The 27,172-nt window shown below is 33.3% G+C and overlaps 1 protein-coding gene across 5 annotated transcripts in view; it reads right to left on the bottom strand.

The window, feature by feature from the left end:
* LOC145293042 (leucine-rich repeat-containing protein 56-like) overlaps positions 1-27,172 on the bottom strand; it is a 252,031-nt gene that overhangs the window by 64,347 nt on the left and 160,512 nt on the right. For all 5 annotated transcript variants that reach the window (XR_013869644.1, XM_080139348.1, XM_080139349.1 and 2 more), the window contains 4 exons: positions 26,735-26,888; positions 19,302-19,450; positions 18,757-18,936; positions 7,948-8,062 (listed from right to left, as the gene is read on the bottom strand). Coding sequence is in view for 4 of the 5 variants with exons in the window: in XM_080139348.1 (XP_079995474.1) it covers positions 7,948-8,062; positions 18,757-18,936; positions 19,302-19,450; positions 26,735-26,888 (598 nt within the window). In the remaining variant the exon portion in view is untranslated. The remainder of the gene's footprint in view (positions 1-7,947; positions 8,063-18,756; positions 18,937-19,301; positions 19,451-26,734; positions 26,889-27,172) is intronic.

The raw sequence follows: 27,172 nt of genomic DNA, 5'->3' as shown, positions 1-27,172 counted from the left end.
TGATAATAATACAACTATTTTTAAAAGGATTGAAACATTATTAACACAACAAAGTTCTTAAATTTCATGCTTAAACTGAGCGATTACACACAAGGATTTCAAAAAGCACAGATACAAGACGTTTTTTTCTCTTCGGGAAACTCAACCTCTTAATAATAACATTATGAAGAAAAAGAAAAGAAAACTACATCAAACTAGTCTCTCCTTGATACAGCCATGTTTTTTTTTGTGAAAATCTGGAAATAACAACAATAAAAAAGCAAATAAAAATGATTTTATAATTTCTTAATCTTTTCATGTTTTCAAATGTTCTCATTTAAATTTATAAATTCAAATTTCAAATATTCTCATTTAAATTTATTTAAAATGCTTTCTAAAATGTGCAACTTTCCATTTCTAAAATTTTGCACTTAAACCGAGTGATCCCACACAAGTATTTCAAAAAGCGCCGATACAGGACGTTTTTTTTCTCTTCGACAGGCTCGACCTCTTAATAATAACATTATGAAGAAAAAGGAAAGAAAACTACATTGGACTATCCTCTTTTTGATACAGCCATGTTATTTGGTGAAAATTCGGACTTTAACAACAAGAAAAAAGTAAATAAAAAAAATTTTTTTTATAATTTGAATTATACGTTTTTGGTTTGGAAAAATTATTTGGTTCCTTTTGTTTCATATTAATGTTTGCATAAAATAAAATACGCATTAAATGTGCTTGAAACCAAATCACAACGTAATATTAGGAAATAAACAAAGATTTTAGTTGTTTGAAATTTATAACAAATATATTTCGGAACTATACTCCATTCTCAGCGTATTGTTTCACACTCCCACATTTTTATTGTCATCGAAACCTATGAAATCAACCATTTTTTTTAATCAAATCGATTGATTTCCTGTTCTTGTTAGGGACACATCGTGATGCAACATGAACATGCCTCCCCACAATTACTTAGTCGACAATATATTGTAGTCTACATTACACTGTAGAGAACCTATTGTTGATTTTATAAAATTAATTTTTATATATAATGGCTTAAATTAAAGTTTAAAATGAAAAAGTTAAGTATTACGCTTAAACTGTGCTCTAAACATAAATATTCATTTCGAATGCACCCCTGTCATATCAAAGAACCTACTCTTGATTTTATGTCATGCCTTTCGGATTGTGTGGTAATAAAACTTTTCAAATGCACTTGCGATGTTAGGCTGTGTAAAGTGTTAACTTTGGTCAAAATTGCCTGTTCCTTCTTTCATTGGATTATTTTGATTATCGATACTTATTGAATACAAACCCTATCTAAGAACATTGCCAGGCACATAAAGTACCTTCATGTGAAATTTCATAAAAATCAGCACAACCGTTTTCGAGTCCATAGGAAGTGAACTCACACACGCAGACAAAGTTATTTTTATATAATAATAGAGATAGAGAGATACCAGACAGAGAGAGAACACTAAACATCTCGTTGGAGATAAATGTATATTTCTAAAAAAAACTTGTTTGAGAGTTTTTATATGGAATAAAAAAGGATTTGGAGAAGAAACAAAGATAAAAGAAATGGAGATATTTAAAATCTGCAAAAACATTAATTTAAAAAAAAAAAAAAACACTCACTTATTGTATGCAGTGTTTGTAGCCATCCCCCCTCTCCCTTCCAAAAAACTTTAATTCAAAACACATGCAGGAAAACTATTTTATGTCACGATATTGGATTTCAAAAAGATCATATATGTATACACATGAAGCGCCTTCAATAATTCCAGACTTTTTTCATATGGTCACTTTTATTCACAGTACATGCATGAAACTCTAGTATCCTTCAAAGTGATCTCCTCTGGCTACAATGCACTTGTTGTACCATTCCAACAACTTCTGGAATGCGCCATCAAAATCATCTTGTATGAGTGTGTCAATGACCCTCGTCACAGCCGCTTTCATTTCCTTAATCATCTCATAACAACAACCTGTAAAGTTTTCTTTGAGCTTAGGGAATAATCAAAAGTCACAGGGAGCAAGGTCTGAACTATCGGGAGGATGAGGAACTGTCCTGATGCCTATCTTAATCAAATAGTCTGTGACAAGGATGGGACAAACTTCACGCAAATCTTCTGCATCTTCAGTTCCTCACAAATAATTGTGTGTACAATTCGCACACTGACATCAAACTGTGCACTTATTGTCTCTATAGACACACGACAGTCCTTATCCATGAAATTCTTTATTTGGACAATCAACTCTGATGTTCTGACTTCCTTACTCCTCCCACACCTCTCATCATTCCTCATAGACTCCTTGCCTTCCTTGAATCTTTTTTGCCACTCAAAAACTGACACTCAATTCATGCAAGATGGTCCAAAACCAGTCTGGAGCATTCCATTACGTTTCTGTGGCATTTTTCCAAGTTTAAAACAGAATTTTATTGCATATCTTCTAGAGTGTCCTCATGTGCAGATCGCATTTTTTAAATTCACCGGCTGTGACAATCCGGCTTTAGTAGGGTCTATTCCAATTCCTGCTGTAGCTGTTTATTTGAACCTGAAATTATAAAAATTGGTCAGTCATCTCATAAGATTAATAACAATAACATACTGAATTTTCAAGTGTCTACAACAATTTTAAATGCCTGTACAAAAAAAGTTTGGAAACTTACTGATGCCAGCTCATATATATATATATATATATATATATATATAATCACCATAAGATTGTTCAAAAACCTAATAATCTACTAGAATTTTTAATTCTTTGTATATACAAAAAGTACGTAGGAGAAGTATTGTCTTTTATGAATTATTCACAAATATACTATATATATATATATATATATATATATATATATACTATCATTTCGGCTCGGCTTTTCCCGGGTGTTTGGAGGTGTATGCTGAGCCCCCCCCCCCCAAAAAAAGGTCAATTTTTTTAACTTTGACCCCTATTATGACCCCTTAACATTTATTGTTTTGGGCTCAAATCAAGTTTTTAAGTTAGATCCATGTCCAAGGAACCTATATCTAAAATTTAAAGTGCTTATACCCAAAATTGTCATAGGAGTTTGGTAGGGTTCTCAAAGGTCAAATCGTTGAACTTTGACCCCTTAACAGCCAAATTTCTGGCCGAAAACCAATCACATCGATTTTCCCAAATCTCAGTACCCTGTATATCAAATTTCGAGTCTGTAGACTAAAAATTAACAGAGTTATTGCGTAGGGAAATGTACACAGACAGACAAACACGTTCATTTATATATATAAGTGAAATTGTGTGTGTGTGTGTGTGTGTAAATTTCCCTACCAAACTATTCTGTTAATTTTCAGTCCACAGACTCGAGATTTGACATGAGGGGTATTGAGATTTAGAATAAATCTTTTTAATCGGTTTTCAGCTAGAAATTTGTCTGGCAAGGAGTCAAAGTTCAACGATTTGACCTTTGAAAACTCTACCAAATTCCTCTACCAATTTTGAGTCTAAACACTTGAAATTTTAGATGTAGGTTACTTGAATATGGATCAAACTTTTTAATTTTATTTGAATCCAAAACAATAAATGTTAAGGGGTCAAAATTGGGGTCAAAGTTTTAAAAATAAAATTGACCGCTGCGATCTCTACCAAATTACTCAGCCAATTTTTGATCTAAACATCTGAAATTTTACATAAAGTGTATTCAGACATAAGGCAAGCTTTTAATCGGGTTTTGGCCTAAAATTTGGCCACCAAAGGGTCAAAGTTCAAAAGATTTGACCTTTACAGTATCTAGCTAACCATTCAGCAAATTTTGGGTCTAAACATTTAAAATTTTTACATAAAAGGGTATTCAGACATGCAGCAAGCTTTTTAATCAGTTTTTGGGCGAAAATTTGGCAGCAAAGAGGTCAAAGTTGAAAGAGTTGACTCTTGCAGACTTTACCAAACCCCTCCGCCAATTTGGGGTCTAAACATTTGAAATTTTAGATGTAGGTTATCTGGACATGAGTCAAACTTTTTAATATATATATACATATGCGCATAAAGTTATGAACAGTACATAGGGCCTGAGCAAAGCAGAGCTGAACTGCTAGTATATATATAAAATAATTCACAAAATTATTGGACACAGGGCATTTTTATGTTATTTGTAAGAAAATATTTAATAACTATGAAACTAATATTAAAATTGATCATCTTAACTATTCAGAGTATCATGTGTATTAAAATGGGAATAAGTAAATGTTTTCTTATCCATAAATATAAGAATAAATTTGATATTTATATCGTAGCATGTAAATGTTGTGGACACAAATCAATAGTCTTCAATATTTAATTGCATCTCCCTTATTTTCTATACAAGAGCTGTTAGACATTTAGAATAATCCGAGTTCTCGCCTAAATTAACGCTAATTTTATTCTGTTCTTATTGAGTAAAATCACCATAAGATTGTTCAAAAACCTAATAATCTACTAGAATTTTTAATTCTTTGCATATACAAAAAGTCAGTAGGAGAGGTATTGTCTTTTATGAATTATTCACAAATATACTAGTATACCCATCTCCCAAAACAGCTTCTTTACAGTGAGCTGTCTAAAGGAAAAAGAACTCTAAGAGGACAATGGAAACGGTTCAAGGACAGCTTGAAAGTGTTCCTCAAACAGTTTGGTTTGTATTCCAATTTGTGGGTAAACCTAACCCTAAAAAAATGTTCTTGGTGTACCGCAAGCAAAAAGGGGCCACAATCGCTGAATCTGCATGCATTAAAAAACACAAGAGGAAATGTACTATTAGAAAAGACAGAACAGTCAGCACTTCTGCTGCAGTACTTCCCATAGGTTCCCCACATGCAGGATCATGGTCATCTTCAAGGATGAACATCATCCTCATAAATATACCCATTCTTGTTGGCTCTGTGGTGTATTGAAGTTAAATATTGCTACTGAAAGACAACATATTTTGTTAAAAATAAAACTGATGTAGGTTTTATAGAGGAAGACTTCACTCCAAATAAAATACAAACATGATTGCCTCTTTTCTCCCTTTTTTTCTCCCCAAAGTACTCTCGTCTCTTCTTTGCTCCAGTAAGCATCATTCTGAGAAAATTTTACTTTTGTTTTATGTTGCGATTCCTCACATGTTTAAGCTTAAGGGATCTTAAGCAGAAACTGAAAATTTGGGGAATCTTGCTTAATTTGCACTCAATATTTATGGATAAATTTCATTCAAATTTGAAATATTTGAATTTTCAAAGGGGTTGTTGTGCTTATATTATGTCCCTTGACAACCTTTTTAAATACTCCATTGAAATTAAAGTCTGGGGAATATTAGTTAATTCGTGTCTCATGCTAGAAAAAGAATTTTTCTAATTTTGTTTGTTTTTCACTCCAAATAAGTGCCTTATTTGTTTTTCATTTTGTTTGTTTTTCACTCCAAATAAGTGCCTTATTCCTACTGAGACATGACATAAGAGGCTACTTTAAATTAAGGTTCAGATATATATATATATATATATATATATATATATATATATATATATATGTGTATATATATATATATAATTTTTTTTTATTATTAGCGATTCCATTGTATTTAATTGTTTCACTTACATAAGCAATGAGAGAGTTACCTGCCCTTTGTTTATTTGCATCATCCCTTTTTTAGGATGTATTATTGCTATTATTTATTTTTTATTTATTAAAGTTTTAATTTAAACATTTATCAAATATTTTTATGTGCATAAAAGTTAATATATATATGTGTGTGTGTGTGTGTGTGTGTGTGTGTGTGTGTGTGTGTGTGTGTGTGTGTGTGTGTGTGTGTGTGTGTGTGTGTGTGTGTGTGTGTGTGTGTGTGTGTGTCACCCACTGGCAGACTGTTTCACTGTATTACAGCTCTTCAGTCCGGCTAGACTAACACCCGTTATGAGCCAGGGATCAAACCTATAACCATCTAGTTGATAGTCAGCAGTTTTACCTTCTGACTCATAGAATTGATACCCGCAAACAATTTATTTCTCTCAATTGGTTCAATATAAAAAAGAAGAAAAATCAAGGAAAGAAAAAAGATTGATTATTAGACGTAATTTTACTGTGCTTTTTTTTTAGAATACTTACCAGTAAAAATTTAAAAAAAAAAAAAGTAATTTTTAGCATCCTTATCACACTTATTTGGTTCCTGATAAGGTAATGAATATTTCTGTATTTTTCTTATTTATTACAGTATTTTCAATGTCACAATGAAATTAATGATGCAAAACTTGTAAGTGGACAATGTTTAGTTTCTGACTTTCAGACACACACTCACACAGAATTACAACTCGTCTTTATATAATAAACTAGCAGGCCGCTCGGCCTTACCCGATCATAAAATACATCTAAATATGATATGCTAATTTATGTAGATTTCATATTTCTTATTACAGAACCAATTCTCTATTAATTATTATATTGTACCTAATATATAGTACTGGCTGCTTCGTGTGGTTGGGTCGTAAAATATGCTTGAGTATGATATTTTAATTCATGCAGACTACATATTTATTATTATAGAACCAACAGGCTATTGATTATTATATTGTACCCAATTAGTGATTTCAGAAGAAAAAAAATGACTTGGGTACTATCAATTAGAACTGAAATCAAAATATTTAGCACTCCAGCCTTAGTCATACCCATTTCAGCTATCATCAAGAAATAGTTAAAAATGAATCAACTTTAATATATAAATGTATATTTGTGCATGCGTACAATAGCACTTTAAGTCGACTTAGTCCTGTCAAGTTCCAATTGTTTTCAATTCTAACCCCCTTAGCAGCTATTATTACCAGCTAAAGACAAAATCGAAATTGTTCCGCAGATTCAAATCCCCTATATATCAAGTTTCAAGTCTGTAGACCAAAAATTGACAGAAGAGTTTGGTAGAGACCATTCCTCAGACAGACAGATAGACAAATAAACAATGCTATTTTTGTATATATATAAATAACTTTAATCATAGATTGATTCTGATTGGTTGATAATAAAGTACCAGCATTTCTATGCAAATTACTCTATTTCCTTCATTGCAATCAAAAGATTACTAACAGTATCATCTATGCTAACAAAAAACCAATTATTAAAGAGGAGATAACTCTTCATGTTAAAGCTAACAAGCAGTCACCAACTTCTAGGGAAGCCTCTTCCTCTCAATACACCCTATTCAAAATATCCTCACACTCTGGTATACTTCTTCAGTACAACCTCTATAAACGTTACCTCATCTTTGTTTTCTGCAAGCAGTGCGCATAGTATAAAGTCTTTAAGGTAATAAATTTATGCAGAACAGTAGTTATAATAGATGTTTGTTTTATTTTTTAATTTAAAAAAAATTTGAAGTGTCAAATATTTTTGCGTGCCAGACAGTATTAAAACAATTGCGATAAATTTTCTGAAGCAGCAAAATCTCATGAATTACACTAAGTCATAAACTGCTGATTTAAACGATGAACAAAAAAGGTTCTTATTTAAAATTAGAATTAGTTAAGAAAACAAAAATAAAGAAAAATCTTTGTGATGTACAATCTCGTCATGGAACGAAGATGTCATATTAAAAAAAACAAAAAAAACATGTAAATTGATCAAGTAGCTTCTTTTTTATTTTTTTATTAAGAAAATCAAATTTTATAAGAAAGCAAGGAGGAGACTGGAAGCCACCATATTGTTTAAAATTTTCCCCAATATCCAAGAGTGACAATTCAATTTGACTACAGAGATTTTGTTTGTATTAAAAAATAATTAAAACTTTTAATTGCTAAAAATCGTAAACTTTGATTTTCTTAATTAAAAAAAACTACTTGATTTTTGGAATATGGCATCTTTGTTACATAACGAGTACACGCAACAAAGATTTTCCTGTATTTGTGTTGTTTTTGCAATTCTTAATAAACACACAAAAAAAGTAAGTACAAAGAATAAAGAGTAAAAACTAAAATGAATTACTGTTTCCAATTCTGGAGAAGGTTTCAGACAAACTGGATTTCCTTCCAGGGTCAAAATGGTTAGTTTCATACAGAAAGCCAGATATTGAACTTGTGACAAAGAATCAATGTTATTGCTGGAATAGAAAGCAAATTACAATTGAAAATTAATTAAATACAAATTATAATGTTTCTGAATTTATGAGATGACAATTGATTATTCATATTATTTAGATTCTTCAGACAACTATTCTCATCTTGAGTGTCTTTTTCACAATCTTTCAGTCGATGTAACCTCTGACTTTTTTCAAGTGTACCTTATCAAATTCAGGAATCTTTTTGTCAAACTCGGGAATCTTTTTGTCTAATTTGGGAATCTTTTTTTGCCAAACACGGGAATCTTTTTTGTCAAATTCAGGAATCTTTTTTGTCAAATTCAGGAATCTTTTTTGTCAAATTCAGGAATTTTTTTTCACATTCGGGAATCGTTTTTGTCAGACTCTGGAATCGTTTTTGTCAAACTCCGGAATCGCTTTTGTCAAACTTAAGAATCTTTTTGTCAAACTCAAGAATCTTTTTGTCAAACTCAAGAATCTTTTTGTCAAACTCAAGAATCTTTTTGTCAAACTCGGAAATCTTTTTGTCAAATTCAGGAATCTTTTTTGTCAAACTTGGGAATCTACATAGAATTTCAAACAGAACCCATTATTTAATTCATCGGGATAGTATGCTCTCGTTCAACTAGTTATGATTGGATAGAAGTTATAAGCAATTGGAAATTGTATTTTCAGTGTTAACCGCACTGAGGATTGAACTTTCAACCCCCAGAAGAGTGTAATTTACAACTGAATTTTACTAAGTACTTTATCCGCTATGCCATGGATCCTTGCGTGTCAATTTGAAACTCCATGGAGATTCCTTAGTTTAACAGAAAAATTACTGCGTTCAACACAAAAATTTGAGTCAATGAAATTGCAACAGACGTCATTTAAGAAAACATTTATTTGATATCATTAGTTTATTATAAAAACATAAATTGATTTTAACAAAAAAATCATATAGAAAAAAAGCATTTAAAAAAAATCAAAAACATTTTTAGTTTGCTATTAATTGTTTGTTATTCAAAAAATAAATATCTATTCATAAAACTTACCTTACAATGAGTTTATTTTTTTCTTAATTTGAATTTTAATTTTCTTAAAGTTTCATAAAAATTGTCCAATAATCATTCATTTTATTTTTATAGTAACAAAAATAATATTGTTTTTTATTTTTCAATTAATTTTTCATTGAATTATCTTCATAATAAAAGAAATATATTTTTCATTGAAAAATTAACTAGTACTTGCATGCAAAAAAAAAAAAAAAATCACAAAACTTTTGTTCTTCACCATCTGGCATTTTATATAAATTGATGGACAAATTCTGATGATAGCATGATCTTTACACTGAATAAGTACAAAATCAAATCACGCAGCTAAGAGTTTACTTTCTATAACCCTACTTTAGCCATGTCAAGGTGGCAAGAGTCAGCTACATAATTGCAAAACTCTTGGAGAGAGAGAATCTATGCAGTGGAGTGAAATGCTCCTAAAAGTGCTCTCAAAATTCCTCACAAATCTCTCAAGTCAGTACAAAGGTGCATCTGTCTTGATTCTTGACTTTCCAAATATATCTATCGGAAGTGTGATGGAGTACGTCCTAACACTCATCTGAGTCAAAGTTTATGGCTTAGCCATGGGCCAGGCAATGCTTGCTAGCCACATGTTACAGGTGTCCTTTACTTAGCTTTATGGTTAAGCAATTTTTCTTCAGTCATTACCTGGGCCAGTTTATCTTTTAAATACTTCTTCATCATGACCCTAACTAGTGTGAGATTTGAAACATACTTTATGAAGTAGTTTCTGATTTTAGCTTTTAAACTAATCCAGTACTTACTCCAATAATCGTCTGCTGAATAAGGGTTTCTAGCTTTTCCTAGAAGTATCTCCAGCTAGGAGATATTCAACTTCCAGTACATCGTTAGTTTAGACTTATTGTTTAACTGTAATCTGGCTATAACCAATTTACAATTTGATTACCCTTACCAGTGGCAGGTTAGGGTTATGATTTGGGTTATTTTCGATTTCAGGCTGATGAAGTCTTTCATTATTTTTCATTTCAAAATTCAAAGAATTCTTACTAATTTTAATTTTAAGGATTAAATGACAAGATAAGATAACTCTTCATTACTGATGTTTACGATTACTTTGTGTCATTAACTCTTTTTCTCAGCTTACTTCAAGCTAGGTTACTATTTTCACCATTACATATGAATCTGGTAGAGCAAAGATTTTTTTTTTACATGAAAGTCACCACTTATCAAGGCCCGGAAGCCACTCGGGGATAAGATTTAAACAGAAGAAATATCATGATGTAAATAGAAAGTTTACATCCAGGAGAAAGGTGCAGAAGCTGAATGAAGAATATGTGAAATACAAGTTTAGAGAACAAATAATGGTGCCTGTGCAGTATACCAGGTTTTCAAGCAAACGCATTTCAGGTGAAAACATTACTTACTTACGTGTCAGGTTAAAATTAGTAAAAATTCCAAAAATTATGAACAATGATCCAGTAGAAGAATAATTATTACAAGTAAAAACAAGAATTTACCAATTTATAGAGTTTTATTGTATATTGTGATGTGGAAGAGTTGTGCAACCAATTTTGTATGACAAACTAGCTTATCTCCCTTATTTTTCTTGAAATCCACCATTGAAAAAAATAGAAAATTTCCAATCGTTAGTTTCAACGATTTTTTCATGAAAATAGATCCAGCACATCGTCTACTGGATCATTTTTCATAATGTTTAGAATTTATACTAATTTCGACATGACACGTTAGTATGTAATAGTGTTTTCACTTTAAATGCATTTTTTCAAAAATTGGTGCAGTGCACAAGCATCCAAATAATAAAGCATGTGAAATGTAAGTTTAAAGAGCAAGCGGTGGCGTATTCAGTTACCAGATTCACTTTAAGAAGTGTGGAAGAACAGTAGAAGAAGTTGAATAGTACACTGTTGAAAGCAACAGATCAGACTTGTGGGTGGATGAAAGGGCCTCCAAGGGATAGGTGGTGGAATGAGGAAATTGGGAAAGATATCAAAGACAAAAAACGGACGAGTCGGTGGATAAAAGGTTCAGTGAGTAAGAATGTGCACCTGGAGGCAAAGAGGGAAACAAGAAGAACAATATGTAGCAGGAGTAGCAATTACAGACGACCACAGCAGCAGCAGTGATAACACATAGTTTACGATTTTGAATCTATGTTTGGATTATAAGCTCAGCACTGATTGGTGCAAGCATTCAACTTCATTTCTGACTTGCCCAATCAGAGACTATCTCTCAGGCGAACAGAGCACATGATAAAAGGGTTAACACATGATCTACTTCCTCATTTCTGGTCAGGAGACCAAAGCGAGCTGACCTCTTTCACGGTGTTTCTTCCAGTCCTAATCTTCTCTCTTGGCATGCGAACAAAAATCCCTGGGCCATAGTTGTTAAACAAGAAACACCATAGACTCAACATGGCTACTATAGTTACACACATGTGGAATTACAATAACACGCACACATATGCACACACATACCTACATGATCCTGACTAACACCTGTGTACTGTATAAATATATGAACTCTCTTCTCTTCAAACAGGACTTTGTAATTTTTGTCTTCGTCCATACTTATGAACTTATTCTATTAACACGGTTTTCTTTTTCATTCATCTTTTATTAACACACTAGCCTGAGTGCCCAGCGTTGCCCGGGTGTTTGGAGGTGTGCCATGAGCAAAAAAAAAAAAAAGTGGTAGTAGGCAGGCAGGCTCGAACCCGTACCGCGAAGGAGGAGAAAAACATGAAAAAAATAAAAAAGTAACATCTTTGCTGTTGCGTCCATTGCCAAACCGGAAGTGGCGAAGGTATAAATTTAGTCTAGTCAATCGAAAAGAAGGGATGACTTTCTAAAATATTGGTGAAAAAAGTGACTGCTCCCTGCAGAAAAGTGCCCAGTTGAAGGTGAAGGAATAAATATTTTAACCAATTTTTCGATATTTGTCATCTGAAGGGTCGAGCTTCAAAATGATACCAATCTTGTGAAAATCCGTCGCCTCAGTCGAAAGTTTTAGACATACAAACAAACAAACAAACAAACATACTTACATACATTTAAACAGACAGGTGAGATTTATATTATAGGTTAACAAAGATGATTCAATAAAGTTGTTTTAAATATTAGAATGAGACTTTATATTTCTATTCTACAAATATACAAAGCTAAGAAGGAGAATTGAAATATTAAATAAGACATATTGCCATTTGGATGTGAGGGCTACTAATTTTGGTCATGTCTACAGGGAGAGTCAAGCAATGTCTGTTCATGTTAAATTTAAATTTTTACAGGTTAGTACAGTCGGGAAACAGGGAAAGAATTCCAAAGTCTAGCAGTCTGAGGCAAGAAACTTTTAAAGTAGAAGGTTTTCTGGTATCTACAAACCTCAATAATGAAGGGGTGGGACTTCACTGCTTGGGGCCACAAGTGCAATGATTTCATCAGAGAACATTCCATTAAAGTACAGGCACAGAGATGCTACATTGTGGTGATTAGAAAGAAGTAGGAGCTTGGTCAATAGTGCAAGACTTATTTGATTTTTGGGTGCTGTCTAAAAGTGAGAGACAAGTGGTAGATGCATAAACCCAGATGTTCAACTTACTTCAGGTGTAGCTTTTTGAACTTGTGGACCAGGACGGAATTTTGAACTGAACCCTTGATCTGATCAACAGGAGTAGATTGTTCTCATTTTGTCAGAAAGAGAAAACTCTATGCAGGCGATGTAAAGTACTGTAAAAGTGTTACATATTAGGAACCCTATGTAAATAGCGATTAAGTCAGCTAGTATAAAGTTTGACAAAAGGCCCATTGAGTACATGTCATGATAACACGAATCTGCAAAGTAGAATCATTCCCAGGGTTGAATGAAAGACAGATTACATGTGAGATTAAAACAAAAAGAGAGGTCAGATCAATTATACAAGGAAGAGATATGAGTCAATATGACGTCACATTTTTTTAGTTGAGAGAAAACAAAGGTTTTCAAATCAATCGTTTGTGGAAGTGGGTATGAGACAAACTGCCAACAATAATGTAGAAAGAAAATTTTGAATATCACCAAGAGCGAAGATCTGTTTGCATGTCACCCATTTCAGTTAAGAATATAATTAAATAATTAGCTAAAGGAACGTTACTCTCTCTCCTCCACCGTGAATCAATTCTCACCAAAAGTAAAACCTTTTAAGAAACTCTCAGCGAACGTTGCCTTGTGTCCTTTCTGCAGGAAAAGAAGTTTTATTCGTCTAGCTAAACAGAAGAGACAATCGAAAACAAACAGCGGCGAATGAAAAGAGAAAAGACAGCGATATACATAACGAACATCTGGTCCCGTGTCAGGTAAAGATGATAAAAGACCCATGTATAAAAAACTTTGATTTGTTTTCGTTACGTTATCAAAACATTACAAAGGGTTCAGTTTGCAATTCTGTCCCATGTTCTCAAGTTTGACATCAACTTTGACTATCATTATTATTATTCAATTATTAAATCATTTCTTTCTGATAGGTTTATAAGAGTAGTGGTTGATGAGCAGAAATCAAACTCACAGTATTAATGCTGAAGTCCCTTAGGGATCCATGCTGGGCCCAACTCTTTTCCTGATCTACATCAATGATCTCCCAAATCACATCCTAAGATCATTCGTAGACATTTATGCTAATGACACTACCATCTATGGCAACACTTCAAAGGCCATAAACGACCAAGTTCTTTCTGATTCTCTCTCTTCTGATCTTGATCATGTGGTGCAATGTCGAAAGAGGTGGCTGACTAATTCTAATGCATCTAAAATCAAGCTTCTATCTTTCTATTAGAAGCTAGAAATAATTGTAAGAGAGTGATAGCGACAGCTAAGACAGATTACTCTGAAACCACCAGAAAATGCACAGAAATTAGGAACCTGTGATTTTTGGAAAATCTACAACAGCGTAGTAAATAATGGGCAGTCAACGATTCCCCCACTATCAAACAATCATGAAGTTGCTTGCACGGCAACTGACAAGGCTAATCTGCTTGCCAGTTGGTTTGCCTCAAACTCCACACTGGACCTGGCACACCACTCCCTCCCTGACTTTCCTTTGCAGACAGACGCCACACTAGACGATTTGAAAATCACCCCTTCTCAGGTACATGGTATTATAAAAAACCTAAACGCCTCAAAAGCATGTGGACCAGATCTCATCCCGGCTGTGCTATTAAAAAAATGTTCTGCCGAGGTTGCTCCAGTTCTCTCCAAACTTTACAATAAATGCCTTAACGAATCTTGCTTTCCCGACTGCTGGAAAACCACTTCTGTGGTACCAGTCTTCAAAAATTCTGGTGAAAGAACTGACCCACTAAATTATCACCCCATTAGCCTCCTCCCGCTTTTCGCCAAAATATTTGAGTCCTTAGTTAATCAAGCCTTAGTCCAGCACCTAACAGCTGCTAAACTCCTGACTGACAAACAATATGGATTCAGGCAAGCCCGTTCAATGGCAGATGTCTTAACTGTAGTATCTGAATGTATATACTGTTCATTGGATAAAACAGGGGAGGGTAGAGTGGTGGCCCTTGATATATCTAAGGCTTTTGACAGAGTATGGCACGATGGTCTTCTAAGGAAAATTAGATCATATGGAATCACTGGAAGAATACATAATGTAATTAAATTCTTAAGTAAGAGAAAAATCCAAATTGTCCTCGACGGTCGTGCATCTAAACAATATGACATAAATACGGGAGTACCACAGGGGTCTATCCTTGGACCTTTATTATTCCTGATGTTCATAAATGACCTCCTTGATAAAATTGTTTCGGAGATGGGTATATTTGCCGATGACACCACTTTCTATAACAGATATGAGGGGAAAACAAATGAACACATATCCAAGGAAATGGCAGAAACACTAGAGGATGACTTCCAATCTGTAGTGGAATGGGGTCAAAAATGGATGGTCACATTCAATGCTACTAAGACTAAGCTTGTTTCCTTCAATAACTACAAGAAACCTTCTCTACTACCAATAGCAATGACCAAGAACACATTGCCTGAAAGTACTTCTTTTAAACTCCTCAGCCTAATGTTTACAGGGAATATGAACTGGAATAGATACATGGAGAGCATTGCCAAGGCTACTGCAAAAAAGGTTGGCTCCCTCTACCGTACTAGAAAACTACTTACACCTGAAAGTTTCCTGTACCTCTATAAGGCGACCATTCGCCCATGTATAGAGTACTGCTGTCACATCTGGGCTGGTGCATCTGCTGCTTGTCTCTCGCTCCTGGACAGAGTTTAAAAGAGAGTCGCCAATCTGATAGGTCCTGAACTGTCATCTAGGCTTCAGCCTCTGTCCCATCGATGAGATATTGCATCCCTCTGTCTGTTCTACAAATACTTTAATGGTGAATGCTCTGACGAACTGCAAACACTTGTACCTCCTTGACGTAACTACCCCTGACAAACCCGACAAGCCACTAAGTCTCACCCCTTTACAGTAGAGATCCCTAGGTGCAAGAAAGCCTTTTACTCCAATAGTTTCTTCCCCAGAACTGCAGGTCTTTGGAACTCCCTTCCGGGATTCTGCTTTCCCAATTGTACTGATATGCAGAAGTTCAAGTGTAATGTGAACAAACATCTTTCTACTCATCTCCCTTCATAGTGTCCCTGCAAATTATGTCCCTGATAGTAGCCCCCTGCTTCAAAGTGGCACTGTGCCTTGTTTGGGGTGAAAATTGAATAAAAAAAATTAAAAAAAAAGACAAACACTCTGATCTCCATCTGGCATCAATTGAAATGAATGGCTCTTGTCTTGGGGAGGCTCCATGTTTTGACAAGCTTCTAGGTTTAATCTTTACTCCTGATCTGAAATGGAGTATATACAAATCTGTTGCCAAGGCTGCTGGAAAAATGGTGAGATTATTCTACCGCTACAGTAGATATCTCACTGCTGATGCAGTTCTCTACCTGTATAAGAGCTAAGTACATCCAAGGATGAAGTACTGTTGCCACACCTGAGCAGGAGCTCTTAGCAGCTTATCCTGCCTTGATAGAAGTTAAAATAGACTTCATAGCTTAGTGAGGAATACCCTTTTCTCTTCCCTGCAATCTCTTTCCCACAGAAGAGACATTGCGAGCCTGTCTCTGCTTTATCGTTATTTTCATACTAAGCGCTCGTCTGAGCTCTAATCTATGCCCCCCCCGACCTGACTTTTATGAAAAACACTCGTCTAGCTGAAATCACTATCAATAATTTCCTCCACTCTTTATCTGTGCCTAAACCTAAATGTAGATTCCATGAACAAAGCTTCTTTTTTAGAACTGCACACCTGTGGAACTCTGTTCCGTTTTTCTGTTTTCCAACTGACTACAATATGGTTGTCTTCAAGTCCAACGTAAACAAGTTCTGGAGGAGCCGTCCCCTTAAGTAATCCAATTTACCCAACTCCCACTACTAACGATTATTAGATTTTCTCATTGACTACTATACACTCATTAACCTTTTTCCTTGGGTGGTCTCCACGCCTTGATAAGTGGTGACTCCTTTGTAAAAAAAAAAAAAGAAAAAAAAAGTAGTTTTCGAAATTCGAAAAGATGAGAGGTTACATTCTGAATGCAATAACAAAGATGGAAATAATTTGTTGCAGTATTTTTGGCATAATAACAGGATATGATCATAAAGATTTGGTCAATTATATTTATAGTCAGGTCTGATAAAAATGAACCAATCAGATACCAGAATCGCTTTATAAAATATGCTGAATCTCTTTGCATTCTTTAGACATAACTTTTTATCTGGATCTGGACACAAGAAGGGAACTATGCTCTGCTGATTCTGACTGGGTTAATACTACCAATTTTTCATCTGGTATTCTTTCCAAGTCAAAGCTTCTTTGACTGGATTGATGCTGCCAGTTTTTGCTTGAAATAACTACATTTGATATTAGCAATTGGATAATTTTCTTTTCTCTATGATAGAATTATTTTTTTTTACCATCTCGTTTTCAAATATTTTTCTATTACAAGAATGGCTCTACACTCAAGATAATCCAATTTATCAATTCTCATCACAAAAATTTCCAAACATAAAAATTATATTGTTACTATTGAAATATTTGCTCATTTGGTTTCTAATAAATAGCAAAATACTGTTTTTATTGCCAAAAGTTATTTCAGTTTATTTAAAGGAGTTGCATTAACCATATATGTAGATGTCATTAAAATATACCACAAGTAAATTATGAATTAGAAGGTGGCTTCATTTGAAAAATTCCTAATAATTTTATTAGTCTATGCCTCCTAATAGGTCATAAATAAAGCCTGTCTTTCTAGGTTACAATTTCTATCCCTTCTTTTGGGATCAATTTATTATTAAAAAAAAAAAGATTTGATTTTTGCTCTTAGGTGTTATCGTTTTCTGATGATGATGATGATGATGATGATGATGATGATGATGATGATGATGATGATGATGATGCCGACGACGCTGACGGTGATGATTATTGCATAGCAGGAACAAGACATTTATATAATGGGGACGATGATGAGGCGATTATAATGATTACACACAGTTCATATTTATAACACATAGCAGATGAGAATTTATTCTTGACGGAGAGGATTCAGTTAACATTATAGAAGGATGGTGTTTCATGTAAAGTTCTTTTACAAATACGATAGACAAAATCACCTTACCTTTCAGATTGAAAGATGACAACGAAAACAAAGGTTTACAAAATACATGATGACATTTATTCCACCAGCTGGCTGATATGATGATCAGAAATTCAATTGGCTTTCAGAGTTACATTTTCTTGTTTCTTTTCCGGTCGCTTCCAAAAGCTAACTCAACTGCTGTGATTCCCAACTCTGTCTCTCCACCTTCAACTCAACTCTGACTCTCTGAATATATTGTAAATTATCTTTCTTTGTGACGTCAGAGACATGCTCAGACATGTGGAAGTCCTCAGGTGGATTTACATCCACATGTGTCGAACATGTTTCTGGCAAAACAAGACATTCCTTAATTTACATTGTCTGATATCAGACCTAACTAGTTGCATCGTTATTTAGTTATTTCTAAACACAATGGTCAATTCTCTAAATTCCTGAAATTGTGTTATGTATTCACTTTTAATTTGTGAATACTGGGTTCGATTCTAGCCTTTTCATTTAATAAATATTATTTCCAAGCTTATTTACGTTGTTTATCTAGTTACTGGGATTTGTTCCCTTCCATATATAACATGATGATGATAGCAACAACAACCATGATCACCATGCTTGTTAATATTAATGATATTACTTATTTGAACATGTCTCAACTACCTTAAAATTACATTTTTTTACCTTCTGTTGTTTGGGCAATATTGTTTTCTAAGCATTTGATAATATTGCCATTGTTATTGATTAAATTTTATGCTTCAACATTTATATGAGATGAACTCTATTTACCAAAATCCATACCAACAGATTTGGATAATTTTAAATTCTGGAATTTCAGAAAGAGAAGTATTCAAAAGATGGTAATGGATTCAACATACAAAACCAATGTGTTGTGGCTTTGAAGGGCTGGAAAAAAAGAACACAAACAAAGAAGGAAATTAATACAAAATTGTATTAACATTATTATGTGACTAAATAGGGTAGATCATCATCATAATACAAAGCAATTTTTAAAAGTCTATCTATGAAACAATGACTTACCCTTCCAAATCAAGGATCTGTAAGTTTTCCAACATGCTGACAGAACTGACCTCGGATATTTCATTGAAAGCAAGATAGAGTTCACTAAGGTTGGAGAAAGACCCAATGCCATCAAGATCCTGCAAGTTGCACTGAGACATCCACAAAATCTTCAGGCCATTTAAACAGGATCCTAGATCTCTAGAGAAGAAAATGGTAAAAATCAAATTGAATTATGAAATATCAATTATAATACTACTACTACTACTACTTGGATAATTGTACATACCTGACGTTGCTCGGGAATCTTTTCACTTTCATTTTTATTGTTTTATTTAATTATGCTGTTTGAGTGATTTTTTCATTATTATTTTTTAATAGAACTTCGATAGTTAAATTTGAATATTACAGTATTGTTTTGCATATGAAACATTTTAACAATATTTTTACTATACGGTATGCAATTTGCACTTGAGTTATAGCAACAAAGTATACATATATTGAGTCATATTGACATTAACATAATATCAAATTCAAATACATAAGGCTATGATCTTTGACATTACCTTATCGAGTGTATGTTGCTGTTGGATAGTTTTAGCTCTGTCAAATTTGGAAGCAAGGAACCAAAGTTGCCAAGACTCATTTCTGAAGTATCAACTTTTAGTTCTAATTTGCTGATATCATCAAGGTCATCTACTCCTCCAAGAAGACACTGGAAAATAGTTTTTCAAAAAGTCATAATTTTAGGAATTCAAAACAAAAAAAAGATTGAAAACTTGGTTTTTTACAAGTTGATATGAATACAAAAATTGATACAAATTTAATTATTGCACAAATAAAAAAAATTTAAAAGATAACGGTTCTTTGTTAAAAATTTTCCCTATATTCAAAAACAAAAATAAATAAATTGATCAAATAGTTTTATTTTTAAATAAGAAAATCAAATTTTATGAGTATTGGTTGTATGCCATTTTGAAAAAAAATCTAAGAAAAAAACAAGAGAGATAATTCAACAATAATTAGAAATTTACACGATTTATGTTGTAATGCCTACAAATTCCCATTAGTTGCTTAAAAATGATTTTTTTTATAAAAATAAAATTAATTGATCAAATTACATAGAATTTTGGAATATGATATTTTTGTTGCATCATGTGCACATATTTTAATTTTTGTTTTTAATATTGGGAAATTCTGGACAAGAATCAAAAAAGCATGCAAATTATATTGGAAAATCCTTTGATTTTATAAGGATAAATTTGAAAATTTTACAAAACCAAGTAATGCTGTATAATTTTTTTATTAAATGAAAAATCATTTAAAAAATTTTGTTTTCCTGAGACTTGGTAGCATTCATTCTAATCTTCTTCTTCTATTATATAAATGTAAGTCTTTTGTGTATTTGTATGTCTATTATAAACTTTTGTCATCTGCATCCGACTTGGTGGAAACTGGTACCATCTGAAAGAGCAATGCTCCGGATGCATAATATGTGAAAATTAGAAAAAAAAAATTCATTCTGTGGCAGTCAACTGGACCACTTTTTAGAAAGGGGGGGGTCTTTTTTCACGTCACTCTTTTCGCAAGTCATTCACGCACGTGTATCAAACTAAAGCTATGTTTAAAAAAGCTTAAAATAAAGTATGCATCAAGTGCGCTTGAAAGTCAAATCACAACGTAATATTAGGAAATAAAAAATATTTTACTTTAATTAAATGAATGTTTCTATATGGAACTCACACCCTTGACGGTATTCTCACATTGCCTACGCACAGTTCCAACATTTCAAAATACAACCGCTGAGATACAACGCACGGCTCTTTACAAACAGACTTTTCTTTCTCCAACTTTACAATATGGCAAGGAAGAAGAAAAGAAAAAAAGAAACAAAGCAACATACTGAGGATGGAGTCTGGCTTCGAAAGATATTTAAATTATAAATTTCAAACAAATAAAATATTTGTTTATTTTCCTAATATTACGTTATGATTTGGCTTTCAAGCGCATTTGATGCATATTTTATTTTATTCAAATTAAATCAACATTTCTATATGGAACTCACACCCCTGACTTTAAAAAGCTTATTTTGCAACGTTATGACGTCATAAGCACTCGTAGCCATGTGAGCAAAATAGTTTGTCTGTAAGTTTTTGGTTTCTTTCCGTCTTTCGCGTTTCACGTTCAAGCCCGGTCACCACGGTTCGTTTTTATTTTTTTTTCGGTCGCACGGGCATTCCCTGCTATTTCGATTTAAAGAAAAGTTGTTTTGATTTATTTATTTATTTTATTTTATTGGGGGGGGGGGATTTTTTTTCCCAGAGCACGGGGCAACAAAAAGTGCCCAATATCTGGAGAATTACTTCTTCTCTTTGTATCCCTTCTGCCAAAATATTTGGTGGGGAGGTTGTTATGTACTTCTTTTTTTTTTTTTTAGGTGATTACATTTGCATGTTTTTATCCATTCTTTTATTTTTGAAATTGTTGTGGGATTATTGATGCTACTTATGATGAAAGTGCTCAATATCCTTAGTATAGCAGCTGTGTCCAAACAGAACTTCATATGGGCCCGGACAATGCCGGGTATACATGCAAGTAAATAATAAAAGATGATTTTATAATTTTGTTTTTATTTTTCTTCATTTTGTTAGTGTTGTTAAGTCTGGGTGTGATGGCCTCTAGAAGAGAAAAATTGTACGACCAATCTCGTTGGCAATTGCATTAAAGTCAGCATTGATGTATGTTGTATGGTTGGTGCGAAAATTGAATAGGACTTAGTCACATCTTTTGAAAGCATTATTTCATAAGGTTAAATTTGAAAATTGTAGAAAAACGAGTAATGCGATATAATTTTTTTGATTTAATGAAAAATAATTTAGTTAACTTTTTTTTCTGAAATTTTCGGTTGCATCCACCCTAATTATAAAAGAATACTTTGTATTTTTTTTCTCATTTTGTTTGTGTTGTTTTTTCATTAAAAAAAAAATTCTATAACATTACTCGGTCTTCTAAAATTTTCAAATCAACCTTACAAAATAATGCTTTCAAAAGATATAACTAACTCTTTCTAATCTTTGATTTTATATTCTGAAGTTTAAATTATGAGATAGTTTTTTGTTTTTTTCAAATCTCTTTTTGTTTTGACTTCATAGTGTTTTGTATTGGCATAATCACATTCGACACACCAATTCTCATTAGATCACTGAATTTAAGCAACGTTGAGCCTGACCAGCACAAGATGAGTGACTATTTGAAAATACCAGGTGCTGTAGGAGAATGTCGATATCTTCGACTGCTCCTGCATCCCACTTGGCCTCCAGGCTGCTTGACCCCATATAATTCCAGTTTTTCTATTCATTTAACTATTATTCCTGTCCTGTCAGACTCACAAATGATTTTTAGGTCGAACCTGCTATCTATTTTAGGCTGAAATGGTTTGTAAGGAACAAATATGTATGGAAATCTCTTGTAGCCATAATACGCTCGAAATGACACTTGAAATTTCAGAAAGAACTCTTTCTTATGCATATGCTGTAATAGCACTAACAAAATTATCAATGTTTTCTTGCAGCTGTCCAAAATCCGAGTTTGTTTTAATTTATCTTTTCTTTTTTTTCTTTTTTTTAAGTGAGCTGGTCTGTACACATGCAAATTAGTTGTTCACACATGAAAATCACTTCTAACCTTAAAAATATGAAATTTCACTATGTTTATTAGATTCTTATTTTAAATGATAATAGTTATAATAATACTGAGGAGAGTAAAAAGTAAACCTTGGGTTTGCTTTTGGCAGCCTTGTAACTTTTGCTTTCTCACATTTCATTAAATGATGTTTCTGACAAAGGAGGAAAAAATTCCTGTTTTCTGAATCGGCATCTATCCAGACAACACTTATTATTGGCTAAATTTTGACCTTTAAGTGGTATTTTTTTAACTCTTTACATCAAGTGGTTTTATGCTTTGTCTGGAGCGATTTCTATAAAAAAAAAATTTTTTCTCTATAAAATTGGCCGTCTGAGATGTAAAACATCTGATACACTCTTAAGGTAATAAGTTTTCTTCTCCATTCTTACACACACGCTCTACCAATGAATAGGCTGCTTGTTTTAACTTCCTAATTTTCCCTCTTCTTCTCTTTCACTCCTGGAATGTATTTGGCCCTTTGTTCTAGAATGCCTACCAACCAGTAAGAAAGAAAAATCCTAACTAGAGAAAGAAACTAATTTGGTTTTATTGAGATCCACTAGCAAAACATTCTAATCAATGGAGTGACATTGTCAAGGCTGCTGCAAAGAAGATGGGCTCCCTTTATCGTGCTAGAAAATTACTCACATCTGAGAGCATCTTATATCTTTACAAAGTCACCATTCACCCATGCATGGAGTATTGTTGCCACATCTGGGCTGGTGCATCTACCACTAGTCTCTCATTCTTAGATAGTCCAAAAAAAAAGTTTCAAATCTAATAGGTCCCTGTGCCATCGGCCAAGCTCAAACCTCTGTCCCATCACTGCAATATTGTATCTCTGTGCCTGTTTTACAAGTACTTAAATGGAATGTGCTCTGATGAACTCATAGCACTTGTACCTCCTCAACATACATACTCCCAACTAACCTGACAAGCAGCAAATTCCCACCCCTTTATTATTGAAGTCTCTAGATGCCAGAAAGCCTTCTACTCAAATGGTTTCTTCCCTCGGATTGCTAGACATTTGAATTCTCTCGTTGTTTCCTGCTGCCCTGACTGTACTAACCTACAGAAGTTTAAATGTAATGTAAACAGACATCTTGCTGCCCAACCTCTCAAACAACCTCAAAGTGTAGCCATTTACATTCTAAGTGGAAATGTACCTTTTGGGGGGTGAAAACGTGTAAAGATTCACTAAAGCCATTGATTCTTAATTGGTTAATTAAAGGTTGTGATTTCAATCTCTGCAGTATATTTTATTTTCCCAACGACCATATATTTAATTATTGCATCATTCAAGAGAAATTTGCAAACAGGTATTCATTGTTATCTATCTAATTGGGTGAATCTTCCTTTGTGTTACTTGTGTTCAGTTTTAATATTTACAAAGAATAATTTCTAAAATTAAAAAAAAAAAACATATTTTGGAACATAAATTTAGTTTTAAAAAGCATAGAAAGAAGAAATTGGAAATTCGCAAACATGATATATTAAAACATGAAAGACTGTTTTAATGTTTTATTAAATAACCTATAAGCAAAAACAGTCATGTTATGTTGTTTGTTAAATAGTAAGATGAAGATGTTTGAAACAAAATTATAAAAAAAGGCTACATTTTAAAGACGTGCATTTGAAAGTTTACACAAAAGTAGAACGGATTACAAATGAAACAATAACATTGTTACAGGTGTAATAGGTTAACATGGGCTATATTTAGTTTAATTTAGTTTCATGTTAACAGGGTTAGCCATAATAGGTTAACATGGGCTATATTTAATTTAATTTCATTTCATCTTAAGAGGATTAGGCATAATGAGTTAATTTGGGCTATATTTAGTTTCATTTAGTTTCATGTTAAGAGGATTAGGCATTATGGATTGATATGGTTAATAATAGTAATAGGTTAATAATAGTTTAATATATTTAGTTTAATTTTGTTTCATATTAAGATATTTAGGCATAATAGTTTAATATGGGCTATATTTAGTTTAATTTACTTTTATGTTTACAGGATTAGGCATAATGGGTAGAATGGGCTATATTTAGTTTAATTTAGTTTCATGTATATTAGTAAGTTCATCTTTCATATTAGGAGGCTTTGACATGTGTTTCATATTTCAGTGTATTATTTGTGAGCATAAATTAATCCTGTTACATGTTTATAAGTAGGGTTTTATTTCTTTTTGGTTTACCTTTTTTTTATTTATCAGAGCAATTAAGAAACTGATAATTCGGAGGAGTGTCTGATCTTTTTGATTTCTGATTTCTATTGTCCATTTTGTTGGATAATTTTTTTTTTAATGGAAATCGCCCCAGACAAGGCATGAAGCCACTTGATGCAAGGAGCTAAAAAAAATACTTTAAGGTAAAAAGATAGCTAACAATAAGTGTTAGATGGGTAGATCCAAACTCAGAAAACAGCAATTTTTCCCCCTTTGTCAGAAACATTGCTCCTGAAATGTGAGGACTAGCGAATGTGCTTACAGTTATATCTCATAGGATTAGCGAATCTCTCGACAGAGGCTACCTTTCTCGGGCAATTGCTCTTGACATATGAAAGGCCTTTGATAGAGTATGGCATAAAGGCTTACTTCACAAGATCTCCAGCTACGGTATAGCTGGAAATATCTTCTCAATTATTAAATCATTTCTCACTGATAGGTTCATAAGAGTAGTGGTTGATGGGCAAAAATCAGAACCTCTCAGTATTAATGCTGGAGTCCCTCAGGGGTCCATCCTGAGCCCAACTCTCTTCCTGATCTACATTAATGATCTTCCAAATCACATTCTTACATCATTCGTAGACATTTATGCTGATGACACTACTATCTATGGTAGACCATCTAAGACCGTAAACGACCAAGTTCTCTCTGATTATCTCTCCTCTGATCTTGAGCAAGTGGTACAATGGGGAAAGAGGTGGCTTGTTACTTTTAATGCATCTAAAACCAAGCTTTTATCTTTACATCATCAACGCTCTGATCCACATCTGGCATCAATTTAAATGAATGGCTCTCGTCTTGGGAAGGCCTCATGTTTTGACAAGCTTCTGGGCTTGACCTTTACTCCTGATCTGAAATGGAACACATACATTAAATCCGTTGCCAAGGCTGCTGGAAAAATGGTGGGATACTTCTATCGATCCAGTAGATATCTCACTGCTGATGCAATTCTCTATCTATATAAGAGCCAGGTACGTCCAAGGATGGAGTACTGTTGCCACATCTGGGCAGGAGTTGCTAAAAAGGACTTATCCTGCCTTGATAGAGTTCAAAATAGATTCGTAGCTTCGTAGGGGATATCCTTCTCTCTTCCCTGTAACCTCTTTCTCATAGAAGAGATGTTGCAAGTTTGTCTCTGCTTTATTGTTATTTTCATGGCAAGTGCTCGTCTGAGCTCCAATCTATGGTTCCCCCTCACCAGACTTTCACAAGAAACACCCATCTAGTAGAAAACACTATCACTAATTTCCTCCACTCTTTATCTGTGCCTAAACCTAAACGTAGATTCCATGAACAAGGCTTCTTTCTTAGAACTGCAGCCTTTGGAATTATCTTCCGTTTTCCTGCTTTCCAGCTGACTACAATATGGTTGCCTTCAAGTCTAACGTAAACAAGTTTTTGATAAACCGTTCCATATAAGTTCACAAATTTACCGAAGTTCAATTATTAACGATTACTATATTGTCCAATTTCTACTGTACACTCTTTAACCCTTATCCTCGAGTGGCCTCTTGGCCTTGATAAGTAGTGATGCCCATGTAAAAAAAAAAAAAATAAAATAAAATAAAAATAAAAACAGCAAGGGTTATAAGGCTGTCAAAGGTAAACTCAACATCCACTTTCTACTCTCCTAATTAGTCTCAATCAAGTGGACATGAAGCCATTCTCAACATGTTATTTTATGTTATCTGAAAGGAAGATGATCATTAATTAGAAGGGACCATATCTTGCTTGTTACCATTGTCCTATCTATGAAGCAGAAACCAGAAGTTAAAAAGAGTAGATAATCTGGACTATAACAGATAAGTCCATCTTTCTTATCAGAAAACTTTGACAGGTGTTGCATAGGGGAACGCCTGTGAATTTAATATCCCCTTGCCACCTCCTCCTTTGGAGGAAGCTGGTTCAACCCACCTAGGCTGAATGCTGTACAACCAACAATATTTCTGTATTATTTGTGAGCACAAATAAATCCTGTTACACTTCTATAAGGTTTTTATCTATTTTTTTTTTTTTGTTGTTGTTTACCATTTTGTATATGTGGTAAAAAAAAACACAATTATAATTCTTATAAAAAAAATAAAACAAACCAATTTTCTTGGTGAGAGATATTGGTGCAGGATTAAATCGCTTTCATCTAATGGAACTGGTTCAGGATTAATTTGGCAGTCGCCATACTCTGTAATTTGAACTCCCCTTGCCAGTACACTGTTCGGACGAGGAGGTGAAATATCCATGTTTAAACTGAAAATAAAAAATGAAAATAAAACATGCACAAATTATTGCCAAGATGTTTTAATTCAAAATTACAAAAAAAAAAAAAAAATCTATAAAAAGAATTTTTTTTGTATTTCAAAATAAACTGCTTAAACCCAATCTGATTTTTGGCAAAAAATTTTAATCTAACATATAAAGTTGTATTGTTAGATTTTAAAAAAATCAGACTCAAATAGCATTTAAGCTGACAAATCAAACTTTACTTGTGACTAGCCAATTTTCATTTGTTATTGTTGTACCATGTTATTGGC

Source organism: Euprymna scolopes, chromosome 14, assembly GCF_053919585.1.
Source record: "Euprymna scolopes isolate OS-2025 chromosome 14, ASM5391958v1, whole genome shotgun sequence".
Classification (NCBI taxonomy): Eukaryota; Metazoa; Mollusca; class Cephalopoda; order Sepiida; family Sepiolidae; genus Euprymna; species Euprymna scolopes.
This window is presented reverse-complemented; position numbering and strand designations above follow the sequence as displayed.